At 41.0% G+C, this 25,144-nt stretch overlaps 3 protein-coding genes and 1 long non-coding RNA gene across 6 annotated transcripts in view; 3 read left to right on the forward strand and 1 right to left on the reverse strand.

The window, feature by feature from the left end:
- The window catches only part of LOC144058272 (uncharacterized), a 31,228-nt gene extending 28,351 nt beyond the window's left edge, over positions 1-2,877 (forward strand). The window contains exon 10 of the transcript XR_013295411.1: positions 2,848-2,877. The gene's annotated coding sequence lies outside the window, so the exon portion shown is untranslated. The remainder of the gene's footprint in view (positions 1-2,847) is intronic.
- A 54-nt stretch (positions 2,878-2,931) lies between these two features.
- On the forward strand, positions 2,932-5,316 carry LOC144057864 (free fatty acid receptor 2-like). The gene has a single exon (XM_077575832.1). It carries the CDS (start codon positions 2,932-2,934, stop codon positions 3,964-3,966), a length of 1,035 nt encoding a protein of 344 aa, XP_077431958.1. The 3' UTR covers positions 3,967-5,316.
- Positions 5,317-6,902: 1,586 nt separating this feature from the next.
- The window catches only part of LOC144057854 (uncharacterized), a 79,071-nt gene continuing 60,829 nt past the window's right edge, over positions 6,903-25,144 (forward strand). For all 3 annotated transcript variants that reach the window (XR_013295336.1, XR_013295335.1, XR_013295334.1), the window contains exons 1-2: positions 6,903-7,122; positions 7,387-7,470. This is a non-coding gene — a long non-coding RNA (uncharacterized LOC144057854). The remainder of the gene's footprint in view (positions 7,123-7,386; positions 7,471-25,144) is intronic.
- Positions 17,251-25,144, reverse strand: part of iglon5 (IgLON family member 5) — a 141,956-nt gene continuing 134,062 nt past the window's right edge. Inside the window, exons 7-8 of the mRNA XM_077575809.1 lie at positions 23,588-23,739; positions 17,251-19,740 (exon numbers count right to left, since the gene is read on the reverse strand). Coding sequence (XP_077431935.1) covers positions 19,637-19,740; positions 23,588-23,739 — 256 coding nt within the window. The 3' untranslated portion in view covers positions 17,251-19,636. The remainder of the gene's footprint in view (positions 19,741-23,587; positions 23,740-25,144) is intronic.

Genomic DNA, 25,144 nt, shown 5'->3' on the forward strand with positions numbered 1-25,144 from the left:
GGCGAGGGGGGGACGGGCCAAGACGGGCGGCAAACGCGGGGGCCGATTAAGTGCTGCTGGAACAGGAAGTTAGCTGCAAAAAAAAAAAGTGAGGGAACACGAGAGGATTTTGGAGAAATTTGCGTGCACCTTGTTGGATGCGAGGTAAGAATTTTTGTTTTTGTTTAAAAAATATATATATAGAAAAAATTGCTTATTCAATGTTTTTAGTGCTACCAGGTGAAACTTTGAACAAAAATGCTCTTAGCATGATGACTTAGCATGCTAACTGTGGTTCGACTTGATCTGATCTGATCACTTTAATATTCATCATTACAAGCATTTTTACGTGTTTGTTGTTGTTTTTCAATATTTGTGCTTTTGATAGTTTTGACTTTCGTTTTTTGTAAAAATGTATATCTTAGCTGTCTAACAATTTTTATTTTTTTTTCTGAAACATGAAATTATTTGTTTGCTCATAATTAAGAATTAGCATGTTAAGTGGCTTCATTTGATAGTCACGGTAACATTGAGTTAATAGTTTTACCATTTGTATATGTTTTTGACAGTTTTGACTTACTTTTTATTAGATTTATTTTTTTTAATTACGGTATATCATAAACTCATACACTGCCATTGACGGCTATAGACGTCAAAAATGTATTTTAACTATTTCTGTTAGTTTAACATTTTTTCCCACTTTTGTTAACAAGAGTATGAAAACCTAGAATTTTTTTTATTTCGAACAGATATAAAATTTGTGATTAATCGTGAGTTAACTAGTGAAGTCATTGGATTAATTATGATTAAAAAGATTAAAAATCGCCTGACGCCCCTAATTTTTTATATTTTCTTTTTTTTAAAGAAAAGATTATTAACAACTTTTAAAAAATACCTTCTTTTTTTTTAGAAGAAGAAAATATTATTAAAAATGAGGGGCGCAGGCGATTACATTAATTTATCGCATGACTTCACTAGTTAACTCACGATTAATCACTAATTTTATATCTGTTCTAAATGTACAACATTTTTTTTGATATTCTTGTTAACAAAAGTGGAAAAAAATGTGAAACTAATAGAAATAGTTTAAATGAATTTTTGACGTCTATAGCCGTCAATGGCAGTGAATGAGTTAATTGATTAAAAACGTACTTTTTCTGTTTTAAATAGCTGTGAACCAAATGTCAACCTTAAGCCTATTAGCTCGATAGAGACATAGAGGTGCTTTGTTTTTCCAATGAGGGAAATGAAATATCGAGTGTTCAAATCCATTTACTTTGTGTTTGTAAATGTGTTTTTTTTTCTCTCTCTCTCGAGTAATATGGCCGTCTTTGAAGTGGAATACATTTAATTAATTTCAATGATTTATTGACGGTAAACGCAGGGGCTGGCCAGTAAAAAACAAACAAACAAAAAAAAAAACGACAAGAGTTTGTTTGGTGTGTGCAGAATGACATCAGAGAGCATCATGGAGTCAAATGTTTGTCTGCCTCTTGCGAGTACACAAGCGGACAGTTAATAAAGAAGAAGACACTCCATCGTGTTTGCGAGGAAGTTGAATTTATGCGCTTGTACACAAACTCACGTGTCGTACGAAAATACGCCAACATTTGCCGATAGTCGTCATGATGGTATTTATTACCTTCTAATCTTGTTAGTTGATCTTGAAAGAAAAGCGAAGAATATGCTGTCCTAGCGTAAAATGAGTACCAAAACCCGCCACCCAAAACGTTATAGTAGATCAGTAGTTCTTAACTCATTTACTGCCACTGACGCCTATAGACGTCAAAAATTTATTTGAACTATTTCTATTAGTTTGACATTTTCCCCCCACTTCTGTTAACAAGAGTATGAAAACCTAGAAACGTGTTTTTTTGTACATTTAGAACAGATATAAATCTTGTGATTAATCGTGAGTTAACTCGTGAAGTCATGCGAATAATTCCGATTAAAACAAAATTTTTTTGGACACCCCTGATTTTTAATAATCTTTTCTTCAAATAAAGAAAAATAATAATAAATATTTTTTAAAATATATATTTATTTTTAAGAAAAGATTATATTACAATCTTCAACCGTAATTAATCGCATGACTTCACTAGTTAACTCACGATTAATCACAAATTTTATATCTGTTGTAATACAATAAAAAAAAAATGAGGTTTTCATACTCTTATTAACAAAAGTGGGAAAAAATGTGAAACTAATAGAAATAGTTCAAATAATTCTTTTACGTCTATAGCCGTCAATGGCAGTGAATGAGTTAAACGTCTTACAAGTACGACTGAAGGAAGAAAAAATTTATATATATATATAATCCCCCCCCCCCCAAAAAAATAATATATATTAAAATTCAAATCACCAAAATCTTACCTAAATAAATGTTTGAAAAACTATTTTAAAAATGAAATACAAATGTACTTGAAAGTTACGTGATTCTTCACGTACCACTAGAGGGAGCCCATGTACCACTATCCATTCCTGTACAATTACCTCACATTTAAAAGCATTTACACTCTGGGCTGACCACACTTCTGTTGGAAGCTTATTCCATTTGCGTAGCAGCATAACAGCTAAATGCTGCTTCGCCATGTTTGCTTTTGAACTCCGCCCCCCACTTATTGACTCGAGTTTGCGGACCTCAGAACCCAAGTGGGTCAAAGTCTAACCGGGAGTTGACTCAGAGCTCGTGTAGAAGTCTTTAGAACTGGAGTCATATATTCTGGTCCGAACCCGAGCTGCAGCTGTTTGATGCTCTTTCGAAGGAGTTCGGGCAAAAGGCCGTTACAGTAATCGTGTCTCGCGGAATCCACCAGTTGTGAATGTATTGTGAAGGAATCTCTTTTCCATTTTCCAATTTTTCTGCAGAAAAAATGAGCTAACCATCAGCAGACGTCTCTCGCCGGAGTTCGTTCCGACCCGGGTGGGGGAGGGGGGGGAGCCGCCGGTCCAATGTTTCTGAAGGAGCTGTCCATGCAGGAGTGCAGCATGGAGCTGTGCCTGTCCGTCTACGTCATCACCTTCGTGCTGGGTTTCCCGGCCAACGTGCTGGCCTTCTACACCTTCTGCAGCAAAGTGCGGCAAAAGGCCACGCCCATCGACATCCTGCTCCTCAACCTGACCATCTCGGATCTCCTCTTCCTGCTCTTCCTGCCCTTCAAGATGCAGGAGGCGGCGAACGACATGCTGTGGGAGATGCCTTACGCGCTGTGCCCCATGTCGGGCTTCATCTTCTACATGACCATCTACAACAGCATCTTCTTCCTGACCGCCGTTAGCGTGGAGCGCTACCTGGGCGTGGCCTTCCCCATCCAGCACAGCCTGAAACGCCGGCCGCTCTACGCCGTCGCCGCCAGCGTCTTCTTCTGGATCTTCTCCTTCACCCACCTCAGCATCGTCTTCATCATGCCGTTCATCGGCGCGTCGGACCAGCCCATCAGCGCCACGGCGGAATCCAACGTCACCACTCCGGCGCCGACTCCGGCCCCGGAGAAGGTTTGCTACGATGACTTCTCCGACGCTCAGCTGCTGGTGCTCCTGCCGGTCCGTCTGGAGCTTTGCCTGGTTCTCTTCTGCATCCCCTTCCTCATCTGCAGCTTCTGCTACATCAACTTCATCCGGATCCTTTCGCGGTTGCAGCACATCGACCGGCGGCGGCGTCTGCGGGCCATCGGGATGGCGCTGGGCACGCTGTTGGTTTTCGCCGTCTGCTTCGGCCCCTACAACGTGTCCCACGTGGTGGGTTTCATCACCTGGCGGAACCCCGAATGGCGGGACAAGGCCCTGCTGTGCAGCACTTTCAACGCCTGCCTGGACCCGCTCATCTTTTACTTCTCGTCGGCGGCCGTGCGGGGTACGGTGGGCAACGTGATGGAGGGGGCGAGGGCCCGCCTGAACGGGTGCCTGTCGTACCGGCCCCCGTGGCGGGCCCCCAAGCAGGGCGGGGACGATAAGGAGAGCAAACAAGAAGAGATCAATGCTATCTAACAGCTCGGTTTATTTCTTTATCACCGCCGGCGGCAGGAAATTAATGTCATGTTCATGTTTGTGGCACGTGAGTTGGGGCGTGTTGTGGTGCCGCGTGTCACTTAGCAGAAGCGCCGCCGCCCGTCACGATGAGCAGAGCAGAGCGCCTTGGAAACAAGCAACCATTTTGTACAATGGCGGGATGTGGACAAAGGCGCCAGAAAAATGAATATCAAAAGATATAAAACTAGTGTACAGTTTGGTTTTGAATTGAGTTGGGGTAAGTTTATTTTAGGGTTAGGGTTTTGGGTTACATTAGTGGTAGAGATGGTTAGGGTCAGGTTAAGGTTTGGGTCAGATCCCAGTACTTAATTTACTCCATGTAATTGACTGCAAAACAACAAAACACTCCACTTTAGTGCCAATAATGTCCTTGCGTTAAGAAGTCATGTCAACGGGTATTAGCGAGCATATTATAGCATTTTAACGTCGCGTAAATTAAAAAAGATTTAAAAACACACAACTGGTAATTCCCATGTCCACCATTAATATAAGACTATTATACAGTTTCAAGTTCTGGTGTTACTTTGTAAAATTCATTTATTTTTAGCATCCTGATTCTTTGTCTGGAAGCAGTGTTTTAGATATGATAAGAATTTGCATTCATGTATAGTAATATGCCGAATTATTAGTTATCATCTGACATTTGCGCTTAAAAATCTCAGATTGCTCGGTCTCTAGTTACTTTAGAGTAAAGAAAACAATACAGTTGGGGTTAAAATTGGATATGGTGTTAGCAAGGTAGCTAATTGGCTATGTAGTTGGTTGGCTAGTTAGCTAGCTAAGCTACCTAGCTATGTGGATAAACGGATAGATAGATAGATAGATAGATAGATAGATAGATAGATGACCAGTTAGCTAGTTAGTTAATTAAAAGTAAAGTTGGGGTCTAGATTGTGGTCAGGGTTTGGGTTACGTTACGTCAAGATGTAAGTTTAGTATTGGATAGGATCGGGCTAGGGTAACATAACGTTAGGGGTAGAGTTTGGCATACTTTAGGGGTCCGGTCAAGGTTTGGTTTGGATTTTAGGTTTGGGGTTGGTAAGATTATGTTAGGGGTAGGAGTTGTGGGGTTACGTGAGTGTAAATTGAGGTTACAGGTGCTTGGTTAGGGGGTTTGACACTTTTAGGAGCTTTACTGGCTCTACATAGCAGAATAGCAACACTAGTCATGTTGTAGAAAATAATGTCGTTTTATTTACAATATGTATGTTATGATGCAAACACATGTAGCATATTCGCTGCCTTCTGCTGGACACCAAACATTCACCGAGACTGGACGTCATTAAAAGTCTAACATTCATGTGCTTGTGAGTCCTCAGAATAAAAAAAAAAAGATGAAACTATGACTCACTATTTAATCTGGTGCTTGTCGTTCTTGTTATTATTCAACACTATTAAGTCTTATCTGAATGGCCTAATTTATTTTTCCGAATCAGAGCGTCACAGCAACGCAAGCGCACACGCACACGCACGCGCATTCTATGTGGCAGGTGCATAACGCATTCTGGTAAATTAGCAAAATTTCCCAGCAACACAAAGCGAAGCAAAAAGGGGCTGTTTTGTTTACATGACTCCCAATGTTTACGCTATTAAAGACAAAAGATAGCGTCTCATTTTCCCCCAGCTCGTATGAAAATATTTTTATTTGTATTTGCCAAACGTCCACAATCATTTTTTTTTTTTTGTCCCCCAACCTTCAGTTTTCTACCTTTCTGGAAAGCATTCCTTGTTGACTTTTCCTCCCCAATAATGACAGCGGGTTAGACAGATCAGGCAATAAGAACGCTGACATGGAAATGTTTGCCAAAGGCAGGGCGACAATATTGCGATGGTACACGGACGATGACAACAAAGGCAAAATGGGACGTGCACAGAAAAATAAAAAGTCGGATATTTCAAAGAATAAAGGCATGTTTTTTTTTTTTAATTATAATTGTTTTTAAACTTTTTTTCATTTTCTTCCCGTTATTTTTAAGGATGTATGTTAGGAGTTTTAAAAAAATCGGGTAGGGTTTCAAGCCTGGGTTACAGTTTAAAATTGGGGTTTCAAAAACTGGATTTGGGTTTTAATTTGCTATTTAAAGTATGGGTTAAGATTTTAAATTGGGGTTTCAAGTTTAGGGTTTTAAATCATCTTTAAAGACAAGGTTAGGGCTTCAAAGTAGATCAGGGTTTCAAAGTAGGGTTTTTAAGTTGTTAGGTTTACAAAGCAAGTTTTCAAATTAGGATTTGGGTTTTAAAGTAGGTTCAGTGTTTCAAATTACGGTTGAAAACCAGGGTTAGGGTTCCAAAGTAGGGTTTCAAGATTGGGTTAGAGTTTCAAATGAGGGTTTTAAGACAATGTTTTTAATTGAGATTTCAAACCAGGGTAGGCGTGTTTTACATGTGACCATGCACAAAAAAATCCCACCAATTGTTGTACACTCCCATACAGTAGATAAAAAAACAAGTGTATTTGAGTTATAAATGTGACCCCCCCCCCACCCCCCAAAATTGAGATTCCGATATCATAGGCAATTATTTTTTTCAATGATTTTTTTACCCAACAAAAGATTTGATTATATGATCTTAAGATAAAGGCAAATGAAGCCTCAATATCAGCGTTTTTTCTACCACAATTACAGTTACAATTTACCTAATTTGCATGAAACATGACATGTAAACACTTCACTTTTTAAACACTGTATTTATCAATAAATACATTCAATATACATATTTAAAAAAAAAAAAAAACAACTTAGCGATCTCCAGTCAGTAAACTCACACATGCTAAAGTGTAGGCAAAGTAAAATTATACCATCTTATATGACGTAACATTTTCCGATTAGATTTTTTTTTTTAAAAACACTAGCATTCTGTAGCAATCCTTGTGGGTGGGTCGCGGGTTGCGTAGTTTCCCATTGTCGGGAGGGGCCACGAATGCATCACAGACTTTTGTTTTGGTAAACTAAGCTAAGCTAAACTAAGCTAAACGCGTTTGTAGCTGTTGTGTTCTGGCGTGGTTACCGTTTCAGCCGACAGTTTTTGTTGTTTGTTCGCCGTTTGGCCTGATTAGTTCACCAATGCAATGCTACAAAAAATAAAAGAGACTGCGCCGGCGGCACCTAAATGAAGGTGAGTAACGACGAGCAATAATCATTTCCTTCGTCCTCATTTTCATTCATGGAATCGGACACAACATACGTTTCTGCCCCCCCAATGCAACTAATCGTTCAGCCCTAGTTAGTTGCCATCATAAAACACTTTTGAATTAATGTATTAGGGTTTCAAGCCCATGTTGGACTTTCAAAGTGTCAGTCTAGGTTTCGGGTTTAAAATGCTAATCTACATTGTGTTTTTTTTTTCGTTGTCTCTCATTGATTTGGAATGAGGACATAGTTGCCGTTGCTTCCACATGAGGAATTTGCACATCATAAAAGGAGCATCGCTCACCACTTGTTTCTTCTTCACCATCAATACGAGGTAAGGCGCGTACAGGCCCGCCATTATTTATGAAAAGATGAACTTGGAGAGAAGGACTCGAATTTTCGCAGCCTTCTGCTCAACCTCGTCAAGTCACTAAAAACCCTGAAAATGGTTCGGTTGTCAGCAAGGCCTTTGCTTTCAAATGAAAGTTTTTAGCACTAACAGCAAGTGTTGATTTTTTTTTAAACCCGGGTTAAGTTTTAACGCTCTGTTAGGGTCAAAATGTGGTTTGGACTTCAGAACAAAGTTGAGCATTCAAAATAGGGCTTCAAATGTGGATTACAGTTTCAAATCAGTCGTCATTAGGGCTTCAAATTAGGTCTAGGGTTTGAAATGTGGGTAATCAGAGCTTCAAGCTAGGGTTGGTGTTTCAAATTAGCGTTTTAATTTAGGGTTAGAATTTCGAAGTATGGTTTCAAATCAAGAGGAAGGTTCCAAATTGGGCTTTTAAAGTATTATTGGGGTTTCAAATTAGGGTTTAAAACTGGGAGTAGGGTTTCAAATTAGGGTTTAATGGGGCATAAATTGAAATTACATTTAAAATAAAATATTGTGTTTCAAAGTAGGGTTAGGGTTTTAAATTCGTTTCAAACAAGGAGTAGGGTTTCAAAACAGGATTAAGGTTTTAAATTAAGGTTCCAGTTCAATGGTTAGTGTTTAAAGTGACGATTCCGCAAACGAATCCCACCAAGAAGAAAACTTGTATTTGAGTGGTAAGTTGTCATCATGAAAGCATTTTTATAGTTTTGTTGTCACGCCTGCAGAAGACAGGAAAGTTTGCACAAGTCTACCTCATAAACAGGATGTACGCCTAAAAGGCCATTCCGCCGCAAGCCATCCATCAGACCAGGCGTCACTTTGGCGTAATTTCACCGAGCCGCAACTCAAAGTGCATCTTCTAACGGCTTGTACTGTAATTACCTTTGCTTCATAATCTTCTTTTTCCCTCTCGGCACAACAACACGATCAACACAGATTTATGCCGATGGGAACGAGCACTCTTTGTCCACCTCAGCGCGATCTAACGCCGCAGATAAGACGAGACTGCCTGCTGCAACAACGCTAAACACGGCCAAACAATGCGTAAAAAAACCAAACAAACAACAAAACAGAGATAGCATCTCCGCGCTAGCTGAGATGGGAGAGTTGTTTTCCCATCATGCATTGCGGCACATGTTGGCTTGATGTGGAAGGAACATCGACGTACGATATTTTGTTTCGGTGGTTGTTTCAATAATAGTTTAGCTACTTGGTTAGTTAGTTGGTTATTTTAACAGTTGGTTGTTTAGTTAGCTGTTAAGTTGAGAGATGGTCAATTGGGTGGTTAGTTAGTTAGTTGGTTTGTCAGTTGAATGGTAGTTACTTAGATGAACAAGTTTTATTTAAGGTAATTGTTTAAGTACTGTAGTTTTTTTAGTAAGTTAGTTACTTAGTTATGTAGTCAGTCAGTCCATTGGTTATTTATTTAATTGCATGGTTAGTTACTTGGTTAGGTGGTTGATGGTTTGAATGTTCAGTTTGTCACTTAGTTGGATGCTAAGATACCCAGATAGGTAGTTGGTTTATCAGTTAGTAAGTTAGTTGAAAGTTATGCTTAGTTAATTGTACTGTACATGGTTGTTCATGGTTTGTCAGTTTGTTTGTTGTTTTAAGTTTTGGTTCTTTAGTTGGTCGTTTCTTGGCGTGTTAGCTAGTTTTCCAGTTGGCTTGTTAGTTGGATGCTAGTTAGCAGGGTTGGGATGTAGATACAATACAACAACACTATAAAGTCAAAGAATGTTTAAAAAACATTTTTTTTTGCATCTATCTACGAGAGGGGACAGACATTTTCCATAATGCACTGCAGCGCACATTGTGTTTTATATGGAGACGGGCTTTGTTATCAGCAAAGTGTTGTCGCTTGTTTACACGTGAGCCTGCTGCGCTTATGAGAGCCACTCAAATCAGAGCAGGCCAAAGGGAGAAAGCTCATCAGCACACATTGGATTAGCTCAGTTTTCAGTGATGATTGATTGATTGATGGATTGGCTCATTATTGGGTATTACAAATGCACCACTTCATACAGCCATCAAGCTCATCTGTTAGTTATTTAATGGGTTAGTTGAGTTGTTGTTTTAGTGGGTTAGTTAATTATTGGTCGTTGTGTTGGTTGGGTAGTTAGTTGGATGGTATTTTAGTTGGCCAGTTATTTACTTTTGTAGTTATTCTGTTGAACAGTTGGTTGTTTGGTTTGTTGGATGATTAATTACTTTGTTAGTTTAGTCATTTACCCTTCTATAGTTGATTAGCTGGCTGGTTAGTTTGTGGTTTATTCAGTTGATTAGTTACAGTAGTTAGTTGGCTAGTTGGTTAGTCAGTGACTTGGCTGGTTATTTGGATGTCAACTACTTGGTTAGTTGGTTAAATTCATGGCTGTTGAATTAGTTCAATTGTTAGTAGGTTAGTAATCAGTCCGTTTGTTAGCTTGTTGAACTTTTGATGTTTAGTTAGTTAACCATCGAAGTTAACATACTTGACTAGTTAGTTAATGGAGAAGCTGGTTAATCAGTTGATTTGTTAGTTGGATCATTAATTAAATAGTTGGCTAGCGGTATGGTTAGCTACGTGTTTAGTTAGTTGGATGGTTAGCTACTTTTCCAGTTGGTTTATTGATTAGTTTTTAAATTGGTTGCTTTAAGTCATTATGTACTTTTAGATATTTTTTAATTGTATGTTTATTTTAGTTATGTCATTACAATCCCACTTTTCACTTTTCGCAGTCCAATTACTTATTGTATATTGGGGCCAAGTGGTTGCAGTAACCCACCACATCCAGTAGATGGAGTTGTGTGGTACTTGGCACCCACTTTGTAATACACATTACCTCCAACAGGGACTTGACGCTCTATTGTCATTTTTATTGCCATATCGCGTCTTGAAACTCTTGATAGGATTTCGCATGCGGTTTGTATAACGGAGTTCAGTCACACAAATGCTGGTTGAACATTCAACAGAAGCATTCCCAGTGGACCACTGAAGAACTCTACCGTATATTAAACACACAGAATCTCAATCTATTCCATTACAGCTGAGCTGTATTGCATTTGACAGCTTAAGACTTCATATCTCTCTATGAAGTTAGCCGCGGGGCGAGCCGGCACACCGGTTGACGTCGACTGTGATGAAGATGACACTTCATCTAGTCGAGGCGAGGGGGCGGCGAGATTTAGTGCGTCCCCGGGCGTCGTTAGCCGAGCGTCGGGCCAGCGGATCGACCCCGCGGGACTGAAAATACGAGGGAGGAGATCAGTTCAGTGCTTCGGAGAACACGCGGCGGACACCACATTCATCACCAGCTGCTCACTGACAAGCGCCGCCACGCCGACCTGGATCACTAGCAACAGAACGCATCATACCCAGGTGGTCCTTTGATTAGCTACTTAGAATACGCACACACCGCGATCGGACCACGGATTGACCCACAACTGGCCTATGAGCTGACTGACGAACCTGAACCATAACCAGGCTCTGACATGAGATCCCACAGGCGGCGCGTGCTTAACTGACATTACAAACCCAACAGGAAATGAAAGCCAACCTCACTTCCTGTCTTTGCGCAAACAAAAACAAGAAAGACTTCTGATCAAATCAAAACTCCAGATTGCTCCCTCCACTATCATCTTTAACTTCACTTTGTGGATTTGCGAGGGGGGGGGGGGGAAACATCTGTGGTGACAGAAGTCAAAGACAAGTTCAGCAAGTAAAAGGATGACAAAAAACGATTTTGACTCCACAATGACACATGCTTTGTGTGTATGTGCCGGTGTGAAGTACAAATGGTTTCCTTGTTCAACACAAAACACAACACGATCTTCTAGGCAATCACAAGCTTGCCTCCAAGTAAGCCTTTAGTTTAGTTCGCATTACTTTTACTTTTATGGGAATATTTGTCCATAAAATAGGTCTCTTTAAGTTTTTTGTAATAAAGTACAATTCCCAAACGACTGTTCGATCTTCGTTCTTCCGTCTTGCTGTTTAAAGTGAACCCCGAAAGCTCGTGTATGATATTATTAACAAAGGCGAAAACAAAGTACATGTTTGCTATAATTGTAGTTACTTTTAGTTCAAATGAAAATGTTTTAGTTTAATTAGTTTTCATTAACTATCATAGCGTTGCCCTGCATCTAATTGGACCATGACTCTGCCGCGATTGGATCACAACTGGAACACGATCACCATGATTGGACTGGCCCGTGACCGTGTATGATCATCTTATGACTGGTCAATTACTTCGACATAATTAACATTGAATGGCTAATGATGGGCGGCACGGTGGCTGACTGGTTAGCACGTCCGCCTCCCAGTGCAGAGGACGTGAGATCGAGTCCGGGCTTCGGCCTTCCTGGGTGGAGTTTGCATGTTCTCCCCGTGCCTGTGTGGATTTTCTCCGGGTACGCCGGTTTCCTCCCACATTCCAAAGACATGCATGGCAGGTTAATTGAACACTCTAAAATTGTCCCTAGGTGTGATTGTGAGTATGGTTGTTCGTCTCTGTGTGCCCTGCGATTGGCTGGCAACCAGTTCAGGGTGTGCCCCGCCTACTAGATGGATGGCTAATGATGAGATCGTGGATGCTCCATGGCAGGACCGATATGGTCCATGGCGAGCCCATAAGTAGCCCCTGGTTGGGCCATTACTGTCTCATGAATAGCCACTAACTGTAACATCGTCAGACCATGACTGGGCATTTCTGATCTGTGATTGGGCCATGGCTAGACTTGATTGGAGTATGACTTGATCATGAAAGGGCCCATAATTGGATCATGATCATCACACGACTGGACCAGCACAGGTCCCATGACTGGGCCATGATTGGTCTAGAGCTAGCCCAGAACAGACCAAAACTCAAGACTTAGTCCTGCAGGTTTTGGGTGTTTCCCTTCTCCAGCCCAGCCGATACATGATCAGCTCGCATAAGCCTGTTAACGATCCTGCTGATTGGAATCAGCTTGTGTTGTAAGAGGGAATCCTCCAAAACCAGCAGGACGTTGGCCCTCGAGGACCGAGTTTGTCCAACAGACCCAGACTGGCCCAAGACTGAGTCATGATAGGCCAATGGAGTCAGTCCCAAGCTGATTCTTGACGGGCCCATAACTGGACCAAGACTATTCCATAATTTCTGGACCTAATAATAATTAATATTCCAAGACCAGCCCATGCCAGGCCCATTTCCACCACCTGTCAAGTTTCCCCGCCGACACTTCCTGGCATAGTGCCTCATGTCTAATATCATAAATCCTCAGTTATTGTTTTTGTTGTTAAATGTCATAAAAAGTCTCCCATCAGCTCTCAGCGCCAACAAGCAGCATTTAGACTGCGGTTGATTGACGAGGAAAATGGCAAGAGTGGGCCGCCGGCTCGCAAGTACTCGAGTAATGAAAGGTGGGCGACTTAATGATGACAAGGGGGATGGCGTAGCGGCAGCGGCACGACACCCTCGCGCTGTCTGTCAGAGAGAAGTCAGACCAAGAGAGAGACTAGACGCCATCTGCGGCTGTCAAACCGAGGCTCATTACATATTCGCCGCTAATTGTAGTTGTTTCACTTTATCTGATTACACACTTCTTACTGCTGCCGCCGCGCCAGCCAAGGAACGCGTTTGCGGCGCACTTTCAAAGGATTGCGTGCTGCTAAGTAATGCGTTGTCATTAGCGACAAATGTTCAACTCGGGGAAACGGGATTCTGTGAGAAAGGAATTAGTGTGTGGAATAATGGAACTAACTTTCAACATCAAAAACTTTTTATTAATGCAAAGGTAATATTTTTAAGTGACAGTTTTACAAATTGTAGGATGTTGTTGAAGAATAAAATGTATATCTTACCTTAGGTCTTCTGTTGTCGTTTGCTTGATCGTCACAAAGTACCACAACCTTGTCTGGACAATGACAGGCCCACGTTCTGCCCATGACTGAGCCATAATTGATCCATCATCAGCTTAGGACAACCTGTTGGCCCATGACTTCCCCCTGACTGGAACTTAATTGGACCAAGCATAAAAAAGTACGACTAGTCCATAAGTACTAGCATACTGTATAACTGGACATGATTAGACCAAGACCGGGTCATAACTGGCTCTTGACAGGAACAAGATTGGCCTATGACATGACTATGATTGGCTGATGACTGGCCAATTACACCACAGCCAGCCCTTGACTGGTCTTTACTGGACCATGATGGACCCATGACTGACTCATTATTCAACCATGACTGGCCTATAAGGAAACATTAATTGCTCAATGACTGTGCCATTACTGTCCCTTAGCTAGCTCAAGACCAGCCAATGATTGGTCCATGACCATCCTTTTGCTTGACACCTGACTGGACCATGACTAAATCATGACTGGTCTTTAACTGGCCCATGGCTAACCAGAGACTGTCTTGTGACTGGACCATTGCTGTCTCCTGACTGGCTTTTTACGAGCCCATGATCGGCCAATGACTAGACCATGATTGGGCCATGACCATCCTTTTGCTTGACACCTGACTGGACCATGACTAAATCATGACTGGTCTTTAACTGGCCCATGGCTAACCAGAGACTGTCTGTGACTGGACCATTGCTGTGTCCTGACTGGCTTTTTACTAGCCCATGATCGGCCGATGACTAGACCATGATTGGGCCATGACCATCCTTTTGCTTGACACCTGACTGGACCATGACCAAATCATGACTGGTCTTTAACTGGCCCATGGCTAACCAGAGACTCTCTGTTTACCGTCCAGTGACTGGACCATTGCCGTCTCCTTACTAGCCCATGATCGGCCGATGACTAGACCATGATTGGGCCATGACTAGACCCTCCATGATTAACCCAGGATAATCTCCCTATGACGATCCATATGGATCTCTGTGTGTACGGGTAGTGTATTGCCATTCTTTCCTATCTAGCTCAGTGTGTACTAATGCAGTCATTAGCGGCGGTAATGGCAGAGCGGGGCCTTAATAGACTCGTAACATTGACTGCGCCCATGAGGAATGAACGAGCCTAAAGATATTTGGTAAACATTGGACAATTAGGCTAATGTACGCCATTCTTAGGCTGCTGTAAAAGATGAGCGCCACCGCCATCACTCATAAATAAAACAATGGCACTTTTGCTAATGCTAATGCACAACTTCCAGGAAGAAAATAAATCAAACGTCTATCAGCAATAGAGAGAGAGAGAGAGAGAGAGAGAGAGAGAAAACGGAGCAACACGGGACAAAAATAGCTGCCCGAAAAAATGAATTCATTTTCCTCTCTGCTGTTTGGGGGGTGCGCACATGCGTCCCAGGAGCGACCAATCGATGCACAATTAGGGGAGCCTCATATCAGGTGTGATGAATTATGCTCTCTGGCTTTACGAGCGCTCTTGCAGGCACATGATCAATTGGGCGTGCGCGGCGGCCGCGCCGTTCCCGAAAGCCTTTCGGTCAGAGGTATTGATTAAGAGGTTGCACATGTGCAGCCAGATGAGAAATACACTCAAAGCGCTGTAATTATTCGACTGCTTCTTGGAAACAATTCCAAGAAATCCTCTGGAAGACCAAAAAAAAATTGTGCGGATAAACATGAAAATAAATTCCTTTTCAAGCGTCTGAGAGTGGAAAACAAACAGAAACAGCATCTGAATTCAATTCAAAAGGGCCTCAAGTAACACGAATTGTGCTACATCAACACTTCCTCATCAGCACACGCGCAGCAAACTTCTCATTAGCGTTAGCCCGCTCTTGATTTGGAGGATAGTTTATTTATACACGCAAAATAGGCCACATTGTGTTTATTATTCATTTGACATTCTGGGTGGCGCAAACACACACCGCGGCATAGTCGCGCGAATCCTCCTACTTCCAAAGTCTTTGGGAGAGGCGAGGTCCAAATTTGGAAAGACTGGAACACTTAAGAATGGCATCAAAATACTGCAGGTCCGATTGGCCTGTAGTCTGCCCATGACTGGACTATGATTGATGACTATGACTATGAAGTCCATGATCAGATTCGTTTTAATGATGGTGCAAGACTGCTCTAAGAACAGCCTATGGTTGGCACATGACTGCCCCTTGATTTGACCGCGACTAGCCCTTGATTGGACCATGACCGGCACAAACGCCCCTTGGCTGGATCAAGGTTTTCCAGGGACCATCCTGTGATCTGCCTGTAAAAACCAAACCCATGACTTCCTTTTGACTGGACCATGAGCGGTCCGTGGCCAAAAATCCCTGCTTGCGTCTGCATTCTTGGATACAAGAACGAACTGCGGTGGCCCTTAAGGGTTTCTAGTTCTACAGGTCGTTCTCGTTGTCCCATGACCTAGTGTAGAATCGTTGGGGCACAGCAGAGGAGGTAACACTAAGACCTTCCACCTCTGTTGGTTTTGTCCAGGAGTTGGTACAATGGCATACTTGACTGGTTCTTGAGCTTATCCCTCCAATTCATTTCGGGGTGACCTCGTCTTCGCTTTTTCCTTCCACAGATCCTTGAAGGATGTTTTTTGCAATGCTTCGGTGCTACCCTTTGTCATTGTTTAGCTCTTTCTTCTGCTTATTTCCATTCCATCGCCAGTTGCCGTATCATCGAGTCTCGTTATGTCACAGTTCTTCTCTAGATCCAGCGGGTTTCGGAATTCTTAGACAGATCAAGACCAAGGGAGCACAGAAGCACGGATTGGACTGTGGCCCATGACTGGACCATGACCAGTAGGGGTGGGAATCTTTGAATGTCTCACGATTCGATTCCGATTTTTGGGTCTGCGATTCGATTCAGAATCGATTTTCGATTAGGGACAATTTTTGCTTCAGAATTATTTGACTGGCTAATGCTAATTAGCGCGCTCCACTTTTTATTTTTATTGGAATAACTTGATCGTGACTGTTTCCTTCTACTCTCTAATGTGGCTACAACTTAACAGTGTATCAGACTGCATGGAACCACACTGCCCCCAGTGGCCAAATCGGGTACAACATGAACAGCACTCCAAATAAAGGCACACACAGACAAAGTATAAAATTATTTAAATAAAATCGCTTTTGGGACATTTAAAATCGATTCTGAATCGTACTAAATGAGAATCGCAATTTTTATGAGAATCGATTTTTTGGGCACACCCCTAATGACCAGGCTCATAATTGTTTAAATCTGACTTAAAACAGAAAGTAATGTTTTGTTTCCATCATGTCCCGTAAAGAAAAATGGCCGCAATTACCCATAATCCCTCACTCCCCATACACTGCAATCCATGAGAAATCCAACAACTTTTAATATCATTTTTTTTGTTGTCAAAAACCATCCATACAACGTACATTAACGTGCTTCGTTTTACCGCAATTCCTCGTTCACTCGCCCCGCCACAAATTGACAAATGTTTTTTTTTTTTGTCTGCATTTCTTTTCCAAAGTTTTTCCATCATCAAGAACACGTTACATAGACACAAATGTAGCGTGACTGAAAAAAAAAAAAAATAATAATAATCAACAACCTAGTGAAATGGTACTTTTCTGAATTTGTGTGTGTGTGTTTTTTTTTTTTTTCAACATGCACAAATGGTGAATTTCAATGATTTCAGCACCAACTTCACAGCATACAGTCAATACGACAACAGATGGGTAAAGTTTTTTTTTTTTTTTTGGAGTGGTGGTGGGGTTATTGCTGCTCGGACACATTCATACGGCTGCTGCGGTACTCTCGAGACTTTTTTTTTTTAAATTTTTTTAATCCGTTCCTGATAATTGAGCTCCACCCACCATACAACACCACGTGGACGGCAAATTATTACATGGTTTATTTCCCCATTGACAAAGATGCTCAGACATGTGGACACATACGCTGTATATGACGGGGTGAGTGGTACAAATGATAATAATCATAATAATCATCCCTTGGACAGTGTTTTTAAAAAGCTTGTCATGGCAAAATAGGAAAACTTTACACCTTTTTCTTTTTTTCCCAGTTATTTCGTGTGTGTGTGTGTGAGAGATGTCTCAAAGTATAAAAATTACCCCCCCCCACCTAAAACTCCCATCCAACCCAACCCCCCCCACAAACGACTCATTATCACCATATATTTTTTTGTCTTCTTCTGACATGGAATAACTATTCATAGGTATTCAAATACATATTAACATCATCAGCATTGGTAGTAGTAGCAACACCAATAAAGAAAAAAAGCGAGGTCAAATAGACACCGGTGGTTTTGAGGAAGGGGGCAGGGGGGGGGGGGTGATGAATGGAGTCACAACAGGGCTAACATGCTATCAACAAGCAACAAAGCTGAGTGGGGGCGGGCGGTCAATTGCCCCTCCGCACCTGTACTGCATATTTACATTGGTGATGTGGGGTGGATGGATACGGGATTGGGGGGGGGGGGGGGGGTGAAAAGGCCTGGGTAGTGATGGGGGGGGGGGGATACAAGATGCCCGCCGCCGCAAACCCCCACCCAGATCTTTTTATTTTTGTGCACATTTTGACATCATTCGCTGCAGGTTTAACTGCCGCACGGTTGGAAATAAAAAAAAAAGAGAGAAAAAAAGCCATACAGTGCACTATATATAGAGATAATGTTAATATATATGGTCGGTTGTGGTCCGAAGTTTACGCACGCTAATTTAGGGCATTTAGTGATGCGATGAATTAATTGATCGGCCAATACTCAAATAATGGGAACGGATCAACAAAATTGGTGCGAGTGAACTCAATTGCAGATCGAATGCAATTTGCAGGGATAGACCGATAATCGTCTGGGCCAATTATCGGCGCCGATATTCAGCGTTTTGACGAATATCGGCGTCGACCATTTTTGAAGAATTATACGGATCTATTTTAAAGGTGTTCAGGGAAAAAAAATCTAGGAATTAATTAAATTTTCATAGATGCTTCTGACTTTGGGAACTGTCTACACCTTCTGTCTTTGTTGGATATTAAAACGAAGATAAGTACAATTTTAAACTTTATTTGCTGTAGCAAACAATAGGGAAATATTTACTTAAGTTTTTTTATTCAACTTTTGAAGAGATGCTCCTGGGAGATCCCTGAACTTTTTGTTAGATTTTTAAAACAAGGATGATTGACTAAGATTTTTTAATTTTTTTAAACACCAATATTTTACAAACCCTAAACGTTGTTCAATAAACATATGCTTAAAATAAATAAAAAAAGAGCTGGAGTTTTTTGTAATTTTTTCTTATGCCAATATTTTCGCTTTTAGTGAAAATGAATATCGGCTCCAACAAAGATGATTGACTAAGATTTTTATTTTTTTAAGCACCAATATTTTACAAACCCTAAACGTTGTTCAACAAACATATGCTTAAAATAAAAATTACAAAAAAAGAGCTGGAGGTTGTTTTCTTTTTTCATGCCAATATTTTCGCTTTTAGTGAAAATGAATATCGGCTTCAAATATCGGTTATTGGTCTCCTTGACTACTAATAATCGGTATCGACCCTGAAAAAAACCATATCGGTCTATCTCCAGCAATTTGTGAGTCCCTTTTCCATTTTGGTGACCAACATGGAGAAGTTGGCGTTCCGTCTTGAACAATCGATTGCGGATCTTGAAAATCGGCCAAAACATGTCCGTCGTCGCTCTCGGTATTGGCCGATCTGACGAGCGCATCATCACTAAAAGCTCCAAATGGCGATAATGCGTACATGTCAACTTTGGACCGCCACCGTGTATATAATGCGTGTGTAGCCTTAAACAGGGCACGTTACCATACATCATGTCCACCATTTTACCACAGAGTGACTTTGATGATTGACTTTTTCCCCATAAGGCAGACTTTGTAGGTCAGTCATTAGTACATACAGTAGATATACGTTACATCCCTTTTGTTATGACAGCCATTTTCCTCACTGGTCACAATAATCATTTATGTACACTCAAATCTGCAAGGCATTGCGGGAGACGGACAGACGATGAGCGTGCTGGGTCGTAGAAGGGGTGGGGGGGGGTGCGAGTTGGGCGTCTCCGGTTCGATGCAATGACTCAATGCATATTCTTTTTGTTCACAGTGATGGGTTCGTTAATTAAAGAATTCAATTCCGTTTCCGTCGAGGGGCAGGGAGGTGGTGGGCTCGGGGTTGGGGTGGGGGGGCATCAGAGGGGCCGGCGTTCTATTCCGTTTTCGGGGTTGGGGGTCCGATTGTTACACCTTCAGCAGCGCGGCGGCCGAGAGGGAGATCCAAACGCTGAGGGCGACGCTTAAGCCTGATTGTAGAGCGCTCGCTCGACCCTGGATGGCACCCGGTCCTTCAAGACCAAAGTCCAGCACGGGGAGGAAAGAGAGAAAATAGGAAAGATGTTAAATCAGGAACGATACGATAGGATGTTATCATCGCTGTCAAGCACAAATTGATTTTATTGGTTTGGTTGGTCCCTTCATCATCTGATATTTTTATGCATAATTGAACAATTTCCGGTGTGAAAACAGCTTGGGAACAAATCTTTAAACTCTGAGAATAAATCTTGGTTTTTCGACTCACTCTGCGGGAGCCGTGCAGCATTACGTCACCTCAAGGATGAAAGTCTGGTTTTTAGACAATTACGAGTGGAAATAAAATTGAGTAAAAATTTCAATTTGGTAACATTTTTTGGTAAAAATGATCAGTGCAATGCTTCAGTGCAGAAAATTGTATTTCTGATATAAGTTAAGTGCGTACTGGTTCATTTTCGCCGATTCCTTCGTCAGCTTATCGTGTTATTTATTGTCACTTGTGACAAAAAGTTGAGATGATGTTATAATCAATAGTTGTTTTGTATAGTGTTAAAAGCTTTATTTGAATAAAGAATTATTTCTAGCCATTTTGTTTAGGTGTTTATTTCTATTGTGTATGTTGGAGTTCATCATAAATAACTTGAGGGGAGCCATAACATGAACTCATTCACTGCCATTGACGGCCATTAGTTTAACATATTTTCCACTTTTGTTATCAAGAGTATGAAAACCTAGATTTTTTTTTATTGTACATTTAAAACAGATATTACATTTGTGATTAATCGTGAGTCTTTATTAATTATCGCCTGATGCAATTTTTTTTTTTTTTAAAAAAGGAAAGATTAAAATTAGGGGCGTCAGGCGATTAAAATTTTAAAAAAATGCATGACTTCACTAGTTAACTCACGATTAATCAAATTTGATATCTGTTCTAAATGTACAATATAATTTTTTTCTAGGTTTTCATACTCTTGTTAACAAAAGTGGGGAAAAAAATGTGAAACTTAACAGAAATAGTTCAAATGAATTTTTGACGTCTATAGCCGTCAAAGGCAGTGAATGAGTTAACATTATAGGATACGTACATTGCGGACGCATGTTACGAAACAGGCAGTTAATTTAAATTTTTTATTTATTTTTACTGTATTGATTAATTCTACTCATTTTGTTTATTTCTATTGAACCTGCTACATTAATTTAATTTAATTTCAGTGAGCATTTATTTCAACTCTCTATTTTTTCTTTTTTTCTTTTGAGAGCTCAGTATTGTTCATTCTGTAATTTTACCGATTTGACATGTCATCATCATTGCTCTCTTTTTTTCATTTTTTATTTTTTGTGTGCGTGAGTGTGAGTGTGTACTCATTAGTTCGCCTAAAACCTCTTAAAAATCCCACACCGTTCACCTAAACCGAATACTTCAGAATCCAGCTACAGTCGTGAGGTTGTCCGGAGACCCGAGGAAGGATCAAAGAAAAGAAAGGAAAGTGAAATCCAGCTATTTATTTCAACTCTCTAGATGAACTTCTAATGTATTTTAACCGTCCACTCTGGTGGTTATTTGTATATAATCTTGCAAAACAGGTCAAAGAAAACAAAAACAAACCCCTCTCTTACCTGTGAAATGCCAGACCGCATCATAGAAATAAATAAGACAAATAGAAATAAACGAAGCAGCAGTCAGTCACACGCAACGTACGTGTGATGTCATTAATGCCATTGCTGCTCTCGCCAACTATTCAAGATAACCGATTATGTGCGCAATAGAAATAAACAATGCCGACAGATAATCCATTTGCTGTCACGCATGCACACTTGATATATATACCGTATGGAACGCGATGGACCCTCAAGCCGCTTATTAACGATAACGGACACCTTGCACACTCCAACGACCAGAAAGAATTCATCATTAAAAAAATAATAATAAATAATAATTCCATGACATGCAATGACCATTTTGCGAGCGTGCCAGAGGAAGCGCGGCGATGTTTAATTGGCCGGTCTCATCATACTTGCAACGGCTTCTAATTAACCTCCTTGATTCCCGCGATGCGCCCGTCGGGCAGGCTCGCGGGCCGTGTGGATGCAGGTTCGAGATAACGGGGACGGCGGTGATGTCATTTGAGCAGTGGCCGGCCTTACCAACACAATTATCGAGAAAAAAAAAAAGCAGCTGTGCAATATACTTCATCTGGAGCAGTTGGGTGTTAACTCATTTGCTCCCAAAAACGTAAAAATACGTTCTGTTTTAAATATTACCATGCTCCCAAAGACGTATTTATACGTTTTTTTATTTTTATGCTAGAGCATACAGGAGGCTTTGATGCAGCCTCTGACCTTAAGAGAATGCTTGAAGCAATGGTAGTTGTTACAAAAACGGCCAGCAGGTGGCAGCAGAGTATAAGAGATCAACCAGGGCCGTCTTCTATATGATTAGTTGTGTTCCATATTTATTGATTTATGTTCTTTTTTTTTTCTTCTTCTTTTTACCTCCCACTAGGGTTAAACATATAGTGTTTATCGAGTGCAAGTCCTGCAAAATAAAAAATAAAAGATCACTTAGTATTGTGTAAAAAAAAAAAAAAAAATACAATTGAGACGACTATATGACCTTCCTTCTTCTATTAAGACGTACAGCGATACTGAAATAAATTAACACTTAAAATTAACAGTGAAAGCAATGTATGATATTAAAAGACATTTTTGCAACAAAAAAAAAAACAAAAACATATTTTTATTCTCCACACTTTTTTTGCCATGTAACAACAATGGATCATCATTGCCAGGTGTCTGATACTGCTCGCTGGTGCGGTGAAAGTGCATTGTCCAGTTACCAGGAGGTTGCAGGTTCGAATCCCACCTCCGACTGTACATTGCAAACATATCCATGGCCGTTATGTTAAATGATGTACATGCATACCAACTGACTATCATATCAGGAAATGGATTATCATTTCACTGAAATGATTAAATTCATCTTTCAGCATCATTTTTTTTTTTTAAATAAACTTGCCAATAGCCATGAATTTGAACAAGTGCTTAAGAGCAATTGCCTGCCACCACGGAGAACCCGGGACCACATTTGAGTACATTCCATGGTTCGATACCAACTGACTCCCAAATCCCACCTTAGACAAATCGCAGTTCCAGTTTTTATTCATTTGTCATTTAACTACAAATAAAAATGTGTTATTTTCCCATTATTTATCTTTCAATTTACTTCATAAGCACATGCGTTCAAATCTTTCAGCATTCCCACGCAATTTCTGCAGAAATTGCACTTTGTCTAGTTATAGTTTTAGTTAGTTTTATAAATGTAAGATGTAGTTTCAATTTGATTATTTTCCCAAATTGTTCAACTCGACCTCCCACCATTTAAGAGTGAAAGTGAAACCAACACGCCTCATTTGGATGCAATGCGGGCAAAGACTCGGATCAGAAAATCGGCGGCAAGCAATGACACGGAGGGATGATTCCGGCCGTGTTTTTTTTTTTAGGTCGGCCACACGTCCGGAATTAAAGATGTTTGTTGTGCTCTAATGACGGTCGGAGCAGATTTGGAGGTAGAGGAGGGGAGGATGATGGAGAGATGGGCTGACACGGGTGGGAAAACGGGAGTTGCAAGATGTATGAGGCTGACGGGAGAGTGAGTCATTGAAGGGGCACCGGCTGGGATAATGTGGGGGAGAGGAAGAAAGGCGGCGAGAGATGAAGGACTCGCTTACCACGCTAATGCCCGACGCGGGCGAGAGGAGTTGACGGGGGGAAACGGAGGGGAAAGCCGATCGGGCTCGCAGAGGGATGACATCTAACGAGGGGGAGGCGGCGCGGGGGGAGACGTAATGGGGCGGAGAGAGAAGGAAGAAAAAAAAAACGTACGGAATAGCAACATGCTGGCGTTGGAGGTCCCCAGACGGTTGGTGGCGAAGCAGGTGTAGTTGCCGAAGTGCTTCTCCGTCACGTTGGTGAAGAGCAGAAGCGAGCGCGTCTTCTCGTTCTTGATCCGCAGAGTGTTGTCGCTCTCCACCGGCCTGCCACAACCGCAAAAAAGACAAGACGCAATAAAAAAAATTCTATGCCAACATTCAGTAACCTTAAATGTCAACCATCAGAATCCGATTTATTGGCTAAGTATGTCTTCATAGTCACAACTCGAGAAACACCAAAAATAACAACGAGCTACAGCGGGTGACGGTCCACTAATTATGCCAAAAAATTGATTCTCATAAGAATTGCGATTCTCATTTAATACGATTCAGAATCGATTTTAAATGTCCCAAAATCTAATTTTATTGAAATTATTTTATACTGTCTTGCCTTTGTCTGTGTGTGCCTTTATTTGGAGCGCTGTTCATGTTGTACCCGATTTGGCCACTGAAGGGCAGTGTGGTTCCACGCGGTCTGATAAACCGTTAAGTTGTAGCCACATTAGAGAGTAGAAGGAAAAAGTCACGATGAAGTTATTCCAATAAAAGTAGTTTTTTTGCAGTGTGGTGCCATTCTTTTGAGTGATAAAAGTGCGGCGAGTAGCGCGCTAATTAGCATTAGCGAGTCAGACTGGGGTAGATCAATACGATTCCTTGCACATCTATAAATTGAAGCAAAAATCATTGTCAATCAAATCGTTCTGAATCAAAAATCGTTCCAATCGAAAATGGATTCCGAATCGAATCGCAGACCCAAAAATCGGAATCAAATCGAATCGTGAGACATTCAAAGATTCCCACCCCTACTAATTAGCGTCCCGAGTTTCATAGATAGAAAGTTTGGGGTTAAATCAGCGGTGTCAAATATTCCAGAACCGGCCCGTCAGGAGGTCCAATCTGGCCCGTGAGGACAGAAACAAAAACTGCAGTTTCTCACTAAAATTAACAGTTGTTGCTAATTTTGTCTACTGGATGGCGCATTGACGACCACTTAAATGACATTCTGAAATTTGGCTGCTCTGGATTTGATGCAATTTTTGGGGGGAAATTTCAGATTACTCCGCAGTAAAATAATAATAAATTAATGTACTTGTAATTGTTTGCAGGAAAAAAAAGACATATTTTGACTGTCATTTTATATAAAGACACAGATATAGTTTGACCCACAATGGGTTATTTTGAACCGTTTTAAAGTGCATATTTCATTATCTTTATATCACAAGCGTACCATAATCTTAAAATTGAGAACATAATCTGAAAAAAAAAACAAATTTAAATCTCAATGAAATGCTCATCTTTATTTTCCCAAGTCACATGCTCGTTGCAGAAACACACTTTTCTGTCTCTCCTTTTCCATTTGAAATGAATATTGACCAACAATTCAAAGCCGTTTTTCCTCAAGTGGAGGATTTCGTAGATTGGAAAAGCGACACGCTGACCTTGGCCCATTTGTGGCCAAAATGTCCTTCTCACCTCATTGTTTTACGCTGTTGCCCATTAGGCCCAACTT

This window comes from Vanacampus margaritifer, chromosome 9, assembly GCF_051991255.1.
Source record: "Vanacampus margaritifer isolate UIUO_Vmar chromosome 9, RoL_Vmar_1.0, whole genome shotgun sequence".
Classification (NCBI taxonomy): Eukaryota; Metazoa; Chordata; class Actinopteri; order Syngnathiformes; family Syngnathidae; genus Vanacampus; species Vanacampus margaritifer.

Bases quoted from the DNA above. Each gene is read 5' to 3' on its own strand.
- LOC144057864 (XM_077575832.1), top strand. From the start codon at position 2,932: ATGTTTCTGAAGGAGCTGTCCATGCAGGAGTGCAGCATGGAGCTGTGC.